At 36.4% G+C, this 14,352-nt stretch overlaps 1 protein-coding gene across 2 annotated transcripts in view; it reads left to right on the top strand.

Moving 5' to 3' along the window:
• The window catches only part of LEMD3 (LEM domain containing 3), a 68,307-nt gene extending 56,833 nt beyond the window's left edge, over window positions 1-11,474 (top strand). The window contains exons 10-13 of one of the 2 annotated variants that reach the window (XM_070494329.1): window positions 5,544-5,625; window positions 7,411-7,516; window positions 7,615-7,693; window positions 11,205-11,474. In XM_070494329.1, the coding sequence (XP_070350430.1) occupies window positions 5,544-5,625; window positions 7,411-7,516; window positions 7,615-7,693; window positions 11,205-11,236 (299 nt within the window). In that variant the 3' untranslated portion in view covers window positions 11,237-11,474. Of the gene's footprint in view, window positions 1-5,543; window positions 5,626-7,410; window positions 7,517-7,614; window positions 7,694-7,918; window positions 10,106-11,204 lie in introns of those variants that run through there. The other variant, XM_014838589.3, reaches the window with a different exon arrangement.
• Window positions 11,475-14,352: the final 2,878 nt, after the last annotated feature.

Raw genomic sequence — 14,352 nt, forward strand, 5'->3', positions numbered from 1 at the left:
ACTCTGCATTCTTTCCCCCTAATTTTTTAATGCAAATAAAACACATATAATTTGTTTTAGGTATATATAAAAAACATGTACGTGGAATCATAACTTTTTTTTTTGACTAAGATAGGCCCTGAGGTAACATCTGTTGCCAATTTTCCTCTTTTTTTCTTCTTTTCTCCCCATACCCCTAGTACATAGTTGTAAATCATTCTAGTTCTTCTATGTGGGATGCCACCACAGCATGGCTTGATGAATGGTGTTTAGGTCTGTGCCCAGGATCCAAACCAGTGAACCCCTAGGCCGCCAAAAGAGAGTATGCAAACTTAACCACTTGGTCATGGGGCCAGGCCCAGAATTACAACTTTTTAACTGTTCTTTCTTCTTCCAGTTTTTGCTTGCCTGCCTCTCTCTCACTAAGACCCTTCCACCTGCATATCCCCTGTGCCAAGTAGCTTTTGTGGGTATCTTTCTATATTCCTTGTAATGCCTGCGTAGTTCCAAAAACATGTATATAGAAGCAGATGCGGGGCTGCCCTGTGGCCCAGTGGTTAAGTTCACGCACTCCGCTTTGGCAACCCAGGGTTTGCCGGTTCTGATCCTGGGTGCGGACCTAGCACCGCTCATCAAGCCATGCTGAGACGGCATCCCACATAGAGAAGCTAGAACCTACAACTAGGATCTACAACTATGTACTGGGGGGCTTTCAGGAGAGAAAATAAAGGAAGATTGGCAACAGATGTTAACTCAAGGCCGATCTTTCTCTCCCTCTCTCTCCCGCTCTCCCGCTCTCCCGCTCTCCCTCTCACACACACACACACACACACACACACACACACACACGAAAAAGCTCACTGATGTTGCCCTTTAAAAAAAAAAATGAAGTCTATAGGAGGGTTTGGTGATTGGTTGTCTTATAGTACCCAAACCTCTACTAGTGATAACCGTTACCTCCCTTGAACTTTTTGTATCCTAATAGTTGCAGAATGAAATCTCATGGTTAGTTTAATTTGCATTTTAGGACTAATAGTGAGTTGAGTTTCTTTTAATCTTCTTGTTGGATAAAGGCATATTTATCAGTGTTTGCTAAACATAGCATTTATGGGAAAGGTAAGTAAATAGTTTTGAAATTGCAATAAAACAAAATCCAGTCACTCCCTTTTTTTCTCTAGTTAATTTTCATTTTCAAAGGGCTTGAATAATAGGCTTCTATAATCATGGCATAAAAATGAAACTTTGATGTTGCCAAAGATGACACTAAACGATAAACTATTTGCTTTAAAGGGTGCATGCAGAAGGGCCCTGTGAAACTAAAAACAGAATTCAAAGCCAATAGGATCTTATTGCCTTAGTGCCTGATTATAATGGGTGTGGAGTCTCAGCCTAATTTCTTCATGCAGCTAACAATCAGTGCTCATGTATACATTTGAAGTTCTAGAAAAGGCCTTATTTTGTCCATATGAATTTATCGTTGTAGTTGCCTTATTTTTAAAATACGAGATTTTCAAGATGAATCTAAAGACAATTTCTTGACCTAAATGACTCATGTTGTTCTTACAAATTAGCAGTGGTGTGATTACTTTGTGTTAAATTAGATGCTCTATAAACTCTAGGATTGTAAACCTCAGACTATTATTTTCACTGTATCATTTTCTTAGATAGGAAAAGACTGTGCTAGTGTGGTAAAATACAACTTGAGGTCGGTTATAGTGGAAGTGCAACTCAATGTGAATTGATGTCATATTTTAAAGTGACCTGCTACTTTTTATGTTAGTGTTTCATCAGGTTCCAGTGTATTAAATGTTCACAAACTGTATGCCAAGTACTGAACTATCTTAATTTGAGTATTTCTAAATGGGCTATGTAAAGAATTGTAAATTTAATCTCCCTTTACTTGGCAGTCTTTGGTGAACAGTTACAGTGATTAGGGGTTCCTGATCCTGGAAAGGAATTGAGAGTAAAGACACCTGTTACTTATTTGGCAGACAGAAAAAAGTGTAATGGCTGAGGTAACTCTAACCTGAAGGCAGAAAATCCTAAGGTAGAACCTAGTAGCTATTTGCTGAAGTGTACTGATTCAATTTTTGAATGATTATGGCGATAAAACAAGAGTCTGTGGGCTCCTAGCAAGAGAGATTTGAATTCTTTTAAGAATTTCATCATCATAAGAATTGTTACAGGAGGCTAATAGTGAGAAGGTGTTGGAATATTCCTTAATGACAATTATACATCTTTTGCCTCATTTGAGAACGTATAGCTCCAATATAGAGAATTTAGTTTTAATATTACTTACATTTTTGTGCCATTAGATGTATAGTCTATCTAATTATAACTAAATGACTCTGACCTAGCTTTTAAAAATATTAATACATAAGTTTTGCTTCCATTTAAATATATCTGAACACAAATGTTGTGCTATATAAATATGGGTGTATACTGAGCACTTTGGTGGTGGTTGTGTAAAAAGATAGTTTAACTTATTAACAAGCTTAATGTTCCTCTCCTTATAAATGCAGTAGTTTAATTAAATGGTACGTGGCTGGAGGGTTGGTAATTATAGTGGTCTTTTGAATTTACTAGCACTACAAGCTATTGTCACTTAATAGCGTTTTCCCCAAGTAATTGTTAAATAATTGACCCTATTGAATTTTTAGTTCAGTTTCTGAAAGATAGTTAAATATAATTTGGGTGATTTTATATATAAAATCTCTAAAGATATTTGAAAGCACCAGGGAAAAATCAAGTAGTACCTGCTGGAGAGGTACTATTTATGCTTCTGACATATGTAGTATGTGGAATAAGTAGCATTCATTTGAAGGATCCAAAGGTAGTTACTGAAGTATTTGAAATGTATCATTTGGTAACTGCTGTATCCTTGGCCCAGGAGGTGATTATGGTTTAGTTAGGGAGATAAAGCATATATCTTAAAAATCAGTTTGATCTTTAGGACTGCTTTTGGACTAGAACTGGGTGAGAATAGTTTCTCTTAGATCTGTTGTTTTGTGGAAACATGGGTCTAGGGTAGGGTCCGGTGGTGTGAATGCTTGTATCTTCCCTGGTTCACCTGCTGCCCAGGCCAGTACTGGAATGTCCAGGAAGTCAGATTACTTGCAACTAAAAGGTCATTGAAGAACAGAACCTATACACTGCTAGAGAGGTCTGGAAGGCACTAGAGGTTCACAGACCTTCTTGATCTGGGGTTTGGCAATAATTTTCACGTCCAATGACCATTCCTCTACCCCATATCAGACGCTCTTTGAACATTCACATCCCAAACATTTCTTATCACTAGATACTTCTGAAATCTTTAATTAATGCACTCTGGTACTTTAGCCATAAACTCATCCTTTCAACTTTCTTGCTTTATGTATTTGTTTTTTTTTAAACTCCCCAGAATCTCCAGTTCTTCGAAGCATCTACTTTCTCCAGTTCTTTAGCCTTCCTCCTAAATTAACTTCTTTTTCTTGTCCATCTTTGTGTCCACAATCCATCTTTCCAGTCACTCTCTTGCCAGTACTGTTAAATCATTACTATCCTTCATCTTACCCTGGTAAATTCGAACCAAGGATGAAACTGTTTTATCTAAGCCTGTCTACGTGCAAGTGGCTGAGCACAGCAGGAGAAAATCATACAACTTGGCAGACTGGTACCTTCATTATCACCTTCAGTTAGGCCCTCAGCACTACCTGACTTTCATGTTCTTACCATATTTTACTAGTCGTTCACTTCCCTACTCTTCTCAATAACAATTTTAGATTTCTTCCCCTCTTTTCAAAACTTTGCCTTTCTCTCTCTTCTGATTCTCGGGTGATGACTTACATAGAAGCAATCAGATTGTACCTCCCTCAGATTTCCACCACCAAATTTATAAAATTACCAGAATCCACAACTCATCCTCACCTCCTATTGCAATTGAGGAGCTGTCTCATTACAAAGACCCGAGCCCTTCTCTCTAGAGGGAGTGGGATCCAAGCCCTCTGGATTCCATTCTCTCTCATCTTCGCGAGTGTCTTCCCTTGCTGTGTTTTAAATCCCTGCCTCTGCTGGATCTTTCATCTTTAAAACACATTCTTGGACTCTGCATTGTCCTCTAGCTATGACCCTGTCTCTCTACCTAGTTACAGCCGAGCAGCATTAAACAGTTTACTGTACTCAACTGTCTTTACTTTTTCACCTCCCGTTTATTCTTCAGCTGACTCCGTCTGTTTACTATCCCTATCATTCCAAAGAAACAGCTCTCAGACCTCCATATTGCTCAACTTAGTGGACATTTTCTTTTCTGTCCTTGTTTTACTTAACGGTGTTAGCAGTTGAACCTACCTTGAAACGGTCTTCATTTGGTTTTGAGAATGCCGGTTTCTTCTGACTTTCCTCCATCTCTGACCATTTCTTCTGTCTTCTTTTCTATATTTTCTTCTTTTTCTGGATGTCTAGGTGTTGGAGTTTCTCAAGGCCATCTTCTTTTCTCAGTCTACCTGTCTGCCTCAGTGATCTCTTGTTGTAACTTCATTTACCATGTGTATGTAAATAACTCCTAAATTTATATCTTGAACTGAATCTTCTGTTCTGGTTTTCAGATTTTTTATATCAAGCTGTATACTTGTCTTCTCTGCTAGGAGATGGACACCACAGATTCAACATGTGCACAAACTCAGTATCTTTCTCCCCAAACTGCCCTGTCCTCCAGTGTTCCTGTCTAATTAATGATACCCCTCCTCATTTGGTTCTGCAGTAAACCTGGCAGTTATCCTTAATTTCTCCCTTACCCCATCATGTGCAGCCTTTAAACAAGTTGAGTCAAATATACTCCATAATATGTCCTGGTCTGTCCGTTTATTTCCGTCTATGTTGTTGGCTTGTCTTATCCACATTGCTATCATTTCCCTCTTAGACAACTATAATGACCTTCTAACTAGTCTCCTTGCATTCACTTTTGCTTCCATCTAATTGATTCTCCACATAATAGTCTATTGAAAACATTTGTAATTTTAAAGGACAGATGACATCATATTATTCCTGTCCTTAAAACACTTGAGTGGCTTTCTATTGCTCTTATGGTAATGTCTGAATACTTTAATGTGGCCTACATGGTCCTGAATAATGTGGCATCTGCCTCTTCAGGTTTATCTTTCTATTCTCCGCACTCTAGCCACATGGCTGTCCTTTAGTCATTTGAATATTCCCTCAAGGGCTGTGTAGAAGTTAGCACCTTTGCATGAAATGTCCTTTACGTCTCTCTTCATTCTGCCTATTTGTATTTATTCTTTAGATCCCAGCATATATTTTACTTCCACGGCATAAACTAGCTTAAGTTACTTTGACAGCTTTTTATATTCATCTTTCTTAGGATTTATCACAATTATGATTTCTTGGGTGACACTGTTGTTCATCTGTCTCCCCCACTAAACTGTAAACTCTGTAAGAGCAATGACTGTGTCTCTTATTCACCTTAACCAGGGGTCTGGCTCAGTAAAAGAAGGCAGTGAGTATTTTTGAATGAATACCTTTCAACAAAATGGAACAATGGCAAATCGTAAAACTAGGTTTTTTTTTTGTAGCATTTCATTTAGATAGAAGAAATTCGCCGCCAAATAGTTTGACACCGTGTCTAAAGATTCGAAATATGTTTGATCCAGTTATGTAAGTATTATGATCAGAGGTACATGTAATCTGTATTGGAATATTTGGCTGAAATGTGCATGATATTCTTATAATGCTATGTCTATAATTGAAAAATCTCTTTTGCTTCCGAATAACTGCAGTAATGTTATTTTTTTCTCTTTTCTTCTGTTTTGTTAAATTCCAAGCAAAAGTTTGGCCAAAAGACAACAGATATATAATGATTTGTAAAACTTTTATAAATCTTTGTATTCATGGTGAATCCTCAGAGTAGATAAATGCTTGAGTCAAATTAATGACACAAATGATGACAAGCAATACCCTTTATTAAAGGTGTAAGTCTTGTCTTCCAACATTCTTTGCCTCAGTAGACAATATAGATAAAAATACTATTTTTAAATTTCCAAACTCTGTAAAAAAATTCTCTGCAAAGATGTACACACCTTCCCTTCTGCAATCTTGTCTACTTGTCCATGTAATAATTTGAGAAATTTTTATGTCCAGTTGATATTTGAGGAACTTTTTTGTGTATATAATTACAGCAGCATATGCATCCAAAAAAAAGCACAGTCAAAATAATGCCTTTGGGGCTGGCCCAGTGGCATAGTGGTTAAGTTCACATGCTCCACTGCGGTGGCCCGGGGTTCGTGGGTTCAGATCCTGGGTGCAGACCTACACACTGCTTACCAAGCCACCCTGTGGTGGCATCCCACATACAAAATGAAAGATGATTGGCACAGATGTTAACTCAGGGACAATCTTCCTCACCAAAAAAATAAATAAATAAAATTATTGCCTTTGAAGCCATAATATTTCACATGTAAACTGTAATAATCTTTAGAATTTACTTCCTAAAGGCAACTGCTTATCTGTCCAGTGATATAACGGGTCAAATTTTGTTTTTTAAAAAAATCCTGACAGTGCAAATTGTATTACAATAAAATACCCATAATTCCCATCTAATAACTCATTTATTTCATGAAATAGTTGATGAGATTCCAAATAAGTGGCAGCAAAATTGGAAATGCAGAGAAGCACTGTCAGTATATTCTCAAAACTGCCCCCCCCATCCGTTTTGCATAGATAGAAATAGTTAGCAGTGTGGTGGTCCCTCTATTGGGAATCTTAGCTCGTACCTTAGGGATTAGGAAACCCATGCCAGACCAGTATTTTATTACGTAAGGTGAAGATTTGCTATGTGAAGTGTAGCCGCCTTCTCCCCTGTGCACCGTATATATCTCACAAGTAAGACAAATGTGCATTACGGCAGCAGGAATCTTAAAACTCTCATACTAGTAGGGGGACTATTAGTGCAAAATGCTTCGCCTTTATCACTTTTGCATTATTTTGGAAAAGACAAGCTCAGACTACACTGTCTGCTAAGAATTTTCCTTAAGTTTAGGAATTTGAAAATGTAATTAAAAATAAAATAATATTCAACTTTTACAAGTTCACTACAACTCATTAAAGTGCTTATTAATGCTGTCTAAAAAGAAATGACTGTACGTACATAGGATTTTAAACATAAAAATGGCAGCACATGTGTTCTGTGGTGGGCTAATTCTTCATTGCCTCAATTCTGGGTGTTCTTATGCTGGACAGTGAGGGAAGGGCTGGGACTTCTGAATGCTAATATTTTTTTTTTTTATCTGCTGCTAGTAGCAAGCATTTATTTACTACTGGTTTTAATGATGTGGTTTCTAAAGTATCCCCATTCTGGTAGGATATATATGTTGTGAGAGATGATGAAGACTTCTTACTGAATAGAAATAATGGCTTTTGATTTTTGTTTTCATTAATTTTTAGGGAAATAGGGGATCAGTGGCATTTGGCAATTCAAGAAGCAATTTTAGAAAAATGCAGTGATAATGATGGCATTGTGCACATTGCCGTAGACAAAAATTCACGTGAGGTAAAGTAACTTTTACTATTGAATTCTACATTTTGGATTTGTTTCTATTAAAATAAAACTGTTTCTTTTCTTTTCTTTCTTTTTTTTTAATATCACAGGGTTGTGTGTATGTTAAATGTCTGTCTCCAGAATATGCTGGAAAAGCTTTTAAGGCATTGCATGGCTCTTGGTTTGATGGTAAGAAATTTGAGTGTTACAAACATTTTGAAAAGATAAATTATGGCTTACTGTTAAACTATACCAGATTTTAAATTGGAGAATTTTGGGTTAGCATTTTTAGAGTAATAATTTTAGATTATTTTATTTGTATTTTGTGTTTATATGTCTTTTACCACAGTTTGTTTTCTATAAATATTAAGCACATTTTAACAGATCTAAAATGCTATTTTTATCTTACAACAGGGAAATTGGTTACAGTAAAATATTTACGACTAGATAGATATCACCATCGCTTTCCCCAAGCTCTTACTTGCAACACTCCCTTGAAGCCATCAAATACACATATGAACTCTATGTCTCATCTTCGTCTTCGGACTGGCCTAGCCAACTCTCAAGTTGGTTCCTGAAAAGACTTTCTTCTACTCCTAGGACTGTTACTTACAATAGGAAAATTCCTGTTTGGCTTCCTGTCTTCCTTTTTAAATGCTTTTTGTATGTAATATTTTTATTGAATATAGCTCTGTTCAAACGTTCCAGAAATCTTAAGTTCCAAAGGGACTTGGCAGTGAGGCAGCAATGCTGAGTTGTTTCATTCAGTTTTTGGAGCTCAGTTAAACCAATGCATTTAAAGTTTTGCATGAGGAACATTGACTTTCTTAAGCATTTTCAGATGTGATGGTTGTATTTTTGCACCAAGAAGTGTCTGGATAACCACACAAAAGCATGGTCAAGAGGCTTCCTGTATTTCCATAATTTCCTGTGAACTAATGTTGTGAATTTTTGTATATAGTCACCTGCATAGTTCCTTATGGGCTACTGTAGTAAAACTGTTAATTTCCCAGTTTAACCTTAGGTTTCTATTGCTTGTAAGAGACTCATTTGCTACAGCTGGAATTTGGAAAAATTACTTTGGGTTTAGTGGTTACATATAAGTATAAGTGGATGTACATGTACTTAAACTGGCTTTTGTATATATGTATAAATGCTGGTGGTGGCGAAAGTAGTCTTGTGAGGATGTCTGCATTAAAGCAGTAAAATAAGCTTCCTATTTTATTCCTAATCTAATGTGTATATATGTGTGTGTATATATGTGTGTATGTGTGTATATGTGTGTGTGTGTGTGTATATGTATACACACACATATATACATGTGGCTGTGCTATCACGTAGATCAAACAGCCAGATGCCTGGAAGTATTAGATACAAGTTTAAAATATCTTTTATAAGTTTTATATAAACATGTCTGAGTATGATTTTGTGTGAAAGTTCCGATACCAGTTGTAATGGATTCAAATTTATGTGAGCAATAAAGAAGCAATTGGCAGATATTGGAAAACTATTTTGTGAAAATCTGTATTTATTATAAATACTAGGACTATGATATAGTACCATTGGGGTCATTCATTTTCCCAATCTATTTATAATTTAATGAAATGTTAGCTCCCCTGTTACGTGTCAAGTTTAAAGCAGGGCACATTGTTGCAGCAAAATGTGTATTTGAAATATTATATTTGCAATTTTGGGTCATGACAGTTTGCAATATGTAAATGCCCGAGTGACCGTTGCTTCGCTTTGTGCCTCAGTATTTACTTTGTTTCAGTAAAGTTACTTTATTACTGTTTATGATTTCAGATTAAAATAGTTGCCAAGTAAAGTTTACTTGTAACATTGGCTTTTTAAAAATAACCTGTTGATATGTCATTATCAGTCCAAATGAGTATGTGAAACAGCTGGAATTGTACCAATTTTGATTTTGTTTAAAGCTCAGTTTCCTTTTTGTTTTTTGTTGTATATGTGTTGGGTTTGCAGCATGAACTTGCACAGATAATGCACGTTTTCTGGTTAAGTAAACATGATGCACACTGTTCTGTAAGAGAAAACCCTCTCGTGCCTTACCTATGTGCTTTTGTGGGCACCATGTTTATGAAGAATAAAAAATGATTTGTTATCTGAAGAGAATAAACTTTAAATTCTCACTTTATGTCCCAGATGCTAAAGTGTGAAAATATAAATATATATATAATATATAAAATAATCTTTCTGTATTTTATGTGCATCATAGTGATTTATCTGAGCTTAGAGACCGCCATCTTCTGACCTGTTGCAAGAGTGAATGTAAAAAACAGTTGTGGCATTTTAAAATGTCGCCTTTTGATGCAGATGCATCTTTTTCTTCTAAAACATATTTCATGTAAACATTGTACATTTATTATTGTAATATATACTATTATGCAGCTTATTTTACCTGAAACTGTTAAGCCGACCAAGATCTCTCCCTGCAAGACAGATGGGAATGTGTATAATAATTAGATATTTGAGAAGTTCTGAAGTTTGATGTAATCTGTTACTTGTCCTGTTTAAAAAAAAAAGGAAAAACTTCTAATTAAAAATTTATTAGGTTTTTTTTTTATGTGTCTTGGCTTTTGAAAAACTCTTTAAGTGCCCTGTGTCTTTATTTTTTTTTTTTTACCAGTGAAAATATGTGCCTTTATTTAAAATCTTTTTGGGGTTCTGTATATATACATATGCTTATAAAGATGAATGAAGACCCTAAAGTTAATTTTAACCATCCATTTCTCAGCATCTTTCTTTTATTTCTGAAAATGTCTTCATCTGACTCTCAAGTGTTGGGATCAAAGTGAGGCAAGAATGTAAATCAGTGCATCACTGAGGCACTATTTAGTTTAACTAAACATTTTTTCATAGCCAGACTTTCTCAAAAGAAGCCATTCTTTCCTACTTTCTGGCTCAAACTCCTTATCTTATCATAAACAAATAGTTTATGGGTTAGCTACTTTAAGTAGCATTGATTTAGAAGTTTTGATGGTTTAATCAAGTAAAAAGAAGACTCGATTAGTCAGTCACTTGGTAGACTTTCATTGATTGCTACTACCTGTCAGGCACTGTTATGTGTTAGTGATGCAGAGATGAAAAAGACATGGCCCAGTCCTCAAGATGGTCACAATCTAGAGGAAGAACGTAGGGCAGATAAGTTAAAAGATAATGTGGAAGATACAGTCAAAGAGAAAAAAACAGAAGAAATTCTGGGAGTGCTGAGAGGCACCTTATGCATCTTAATAGGTGGAGAAGACGTCAGGGCAGATAAGGTAACAGCTCAGCTATATTTTAATTCATTTTGACATTTATTAAACACTTTTTAATTAGTATAGGAAGAATGATAAGTCTCCTTTCCCTTGAGCTCTCAGGGGAACTTCTATTCTTGTGATGAGCTCATAAAAAATTAATATATGGAACCTGAGTTATTATGAAACCCATTTTCATACTCATTGTTCTGTGGATGCCTGAATATCTTGTGAATATTGGAGCCTTATATTAGACTTTGTTTTCTTTTCCTTGTATTCACTGTTTGGATGACAAGTTGTGATTTCCAAGTGAGTGATGTTTTGATGTATGGTGTGCCCAGAAAGTTTCCTTTAATAAGATTGACCTTGCAGGTCTCACTCTCTGCTCTCAGTGACATTGCGTTACTGTAGGTCACCTGCATGGCTTCTTCGCCCTTCTCTCCTAGACTTATCTCGGCAAGTCACTGCTTCCAGATGACTCAACAGAGGATGCTAAACCAAGCAGAATTCTGGCAGCCACCCTTTTGGAAAGGATTCTCAAGAACAGGTACTTAACTGAAAATAATTAAAAGCCAGAAGTTGTGATTTAAAGAAACTGAATGTCTGGGATGTTCATTCTCTTTGTCCAGTAAACAGGACTAACTACTGCCTTTAAGCCCCACTGGAGAAAGTTTGTGACTAGAAATGCATCCTGATGGTATATTTCTTCACCTGAGAATCTCTACTAGGTGCAGCAGGGTAGACTCATTTTGTTGATTCTTAGACTTTAAAACCAGCAGAACCTGTGTACTTAGATTTACTTTTTCTTCTGTGGGGTAGACATTGGAAACCTGCACGTTCCTGAAATTGGAAAGAAGGCTTTCTAGGCGTAGAGAGCGTGTGAAAAAAGACAGATTGATGAGAAAGCAATCTGGTGCTTATATAAACTACAAGCAGTTTCTTATGGTTGAGTTGCTGAGTATAAGACACTAAGCAGAGATGGCAATTATCAGGTCATGGCAGGCTTCATAGGTCACATTATGAAGTTTGGATGTTAGTTGTTAAAGGGAGTTCAGATGAGGATTTGTTGGGATGAAAAATGGAGAAAGGATTTGAAGAATGACATAAAATGGGAAGGACTTGATTAAGTGGATACTGAAAGAGAAATTGACATCCAATTTTCTAGTGTGGAAACTTAATCCCAGCGTTTGGTGAACAGCTTATAAGTAACAAATTGGATGGGAAAGATGATAAATGGAATTTTTGGATGTTTTGAGCTTGGGATGCCTATGGAATATTCAGGTAGATGTTTCTAGCAGGTGATTGGATTTCCAGCTCAGAGGTATTTTGAGAAAGAGATACAATTTGGGAGTTAAAACCAGAAAGGTGAATTAAATGACCCAGAAAGAGAGAGAGTCCATTTAGAGATGGAAATTTAGTTTAATGCCAGTTCTGCCACATATAGCCGTGTGGCTCTTAGGTGGGAGTTGGGGATGGGGTGAGATAATAAGAAAAACTTGAAACACATTAAGAAGGTGGAATTTGAAAAGGTCTTTGAATGGTGTGAAGTTAAAGTAGAAATTTAGTATGAGTATCACATTTCTGGCTTGGGCAACTGGTAGATGGTGGTGACATTCTCTAAATTATGGATTACTGGAGGGGGTAGCAAGAGACCAGGCAGGGCACTAGATAAGATTTCCCAGAATTGTGGAAGTTAAGCAAAATAATCCCTCTGACTTTTTCTACTGTAGGACGTTGTTGGAGGATGGGCAAGAGGGGACTGTCTTCGAGAATCTCCTCTCCCAAAACAGAATCGTTAAGTTACATAAGGTTCTAGCATTGTCTATGATTCTCTGACATTGATGAGAAGTTTTCCTGCTTTGTGGAAAAACGAGATGTTGAGTACATCTAGAAACCTGCGATTGTCAAAAGAAGGAATAAATACAAAGTTTTCTTTAAAGAGGACTATTTATAGATCGTTTGCCATACACCCAAGACATTTCAAAAAGTAAAAGATAGGTTAAATTAATATATTTTATTTAACCTTATGTATCCAGGATATTATTATCTCAACATGTAATCAAAATTTTATTAATGAGCTATTTTACATGCTTTGAAATCTGGACTATATATTACACTTACAGCTGGAGTGACTTGTGTCCTGTGACTTATTGAACTAAAACTTGTATAGTTGGTCATCTTATTTATAGCTCATCTCAATTCATATGCTATAGTTTCATTGAGAATACTTGATATATATTTAGATTTCATAAAATCTATAGCTGGAAAAAGTAGATACACGTACCCAAGTTCTTTCAAACATACTTAAAAGTTTTCCTGTAACAGAATCAGGTATCAGTATTTAAATTTAAAAGAATATTTCAAGAAGAATGTGGAAGCCAAAAATCATAATCAGGAGATGCAAAGTAATCATTTGTATGAGATGCATGTAGCCATCATCATTGTCTTGGCTGCATACTATTATAAAATAATAATTTGAATATGTGCAGCAGGAAACATATGTTGAATATGTTGAAGAAGGAAAGTTCATTATTACTTTGCTTATAATAGTAAAAAACTGAAAACAATCTTAATGTCGATAGATGGTGGAATGGATAAACTGTGGTGTGTTTTATAATAGTATGCAGCCAAGACAATGATGATGGCTACATGCATCTCATACAAATGAATCTCTGAGTCATCACAGAAGGCCCCTTTTCCCTCCTACTGGACTGGTTGCTGCTTTTCAGGCTCCTCTCCCATCTCCTCCCCCTTCGCTTGGTCTCTTCGTATTGGATGCCCTGACCTTAGGAGCCAGATTTCTGTCTCCAGCCTTGACTCCTCCCCTAGGTCCAGAGTTGCTACTTGATAGCTCCTGTTGGATGACAAAAGGTTTTTCAAATTTTATGTAACCAAGACAAAGCTCTCATTTCTGTTTCCTTGCCTCCAAACCTGTTCTTTCTCTAGTCTTTTTTGGTAAATTACACTACATAAGTCCATTGCTTATGCTGAAAACCCAGAAATTATTTATTTCTTTTTCCCTCAATTCCTACATTCAACTAGTTAGTAAGTCCTTTCAGCTCTTTCATATCTGTCTGTCTAGCTGTCTTTATCTCCAGTCTATCCATTCTCCTGACACCGTCACTTTGTTTTGCCTGGATTGCTACAAAAACCTCTTAAATTGGTCTCCTTGTTCCCTGCCCAGACTCATTTTCCACACAGGAATCAAAGTTGTCTTCAAAAACATGTATCAGAACATGTCACTCCTTAAAATAAAATCCTCCAGTGATTCCCACTGCATTTAGAATTAAAGTCCAGATTTCTTGTCATGGCCTCCAGGGCCGTCTGTGAACTGGCCTGTGCCCATCTCTTCAAATATTTCTCCTATCAGGCCTCTTTTGCTTAACTCTCTTCACCCAGCCTGTTGTACTTTCTCTTCCCCCCCTTTCCCCCCCAATACGCTTCCCACCTCAGGGCCTTCATGCTTGTTCTCTCTGCTTAGAATACTGTGCCTCTGGGCCTAGATCTTTGCATTTGATAAAATCCAATTCATTTTTTCTTTTGTTGCTTGTGTTTTTGGTGTTTAAGAAACCATTGCCTAATCCAAGATCCTGG

Source organism: Equus asinus, chromosome 22 (assembly GCF_041296235.1).
Source record: "Equus asinus isolate D_3611 breed Donkey chromosome 22, EquAss-T2T_v2, whole genome shotgun sequence".
NCBI classification, from domain to species: Eukaryota; Metazoa; Chordata; class Mammalia; order Perissodactyla; family Equidae; genus Equus; species Equus asinus.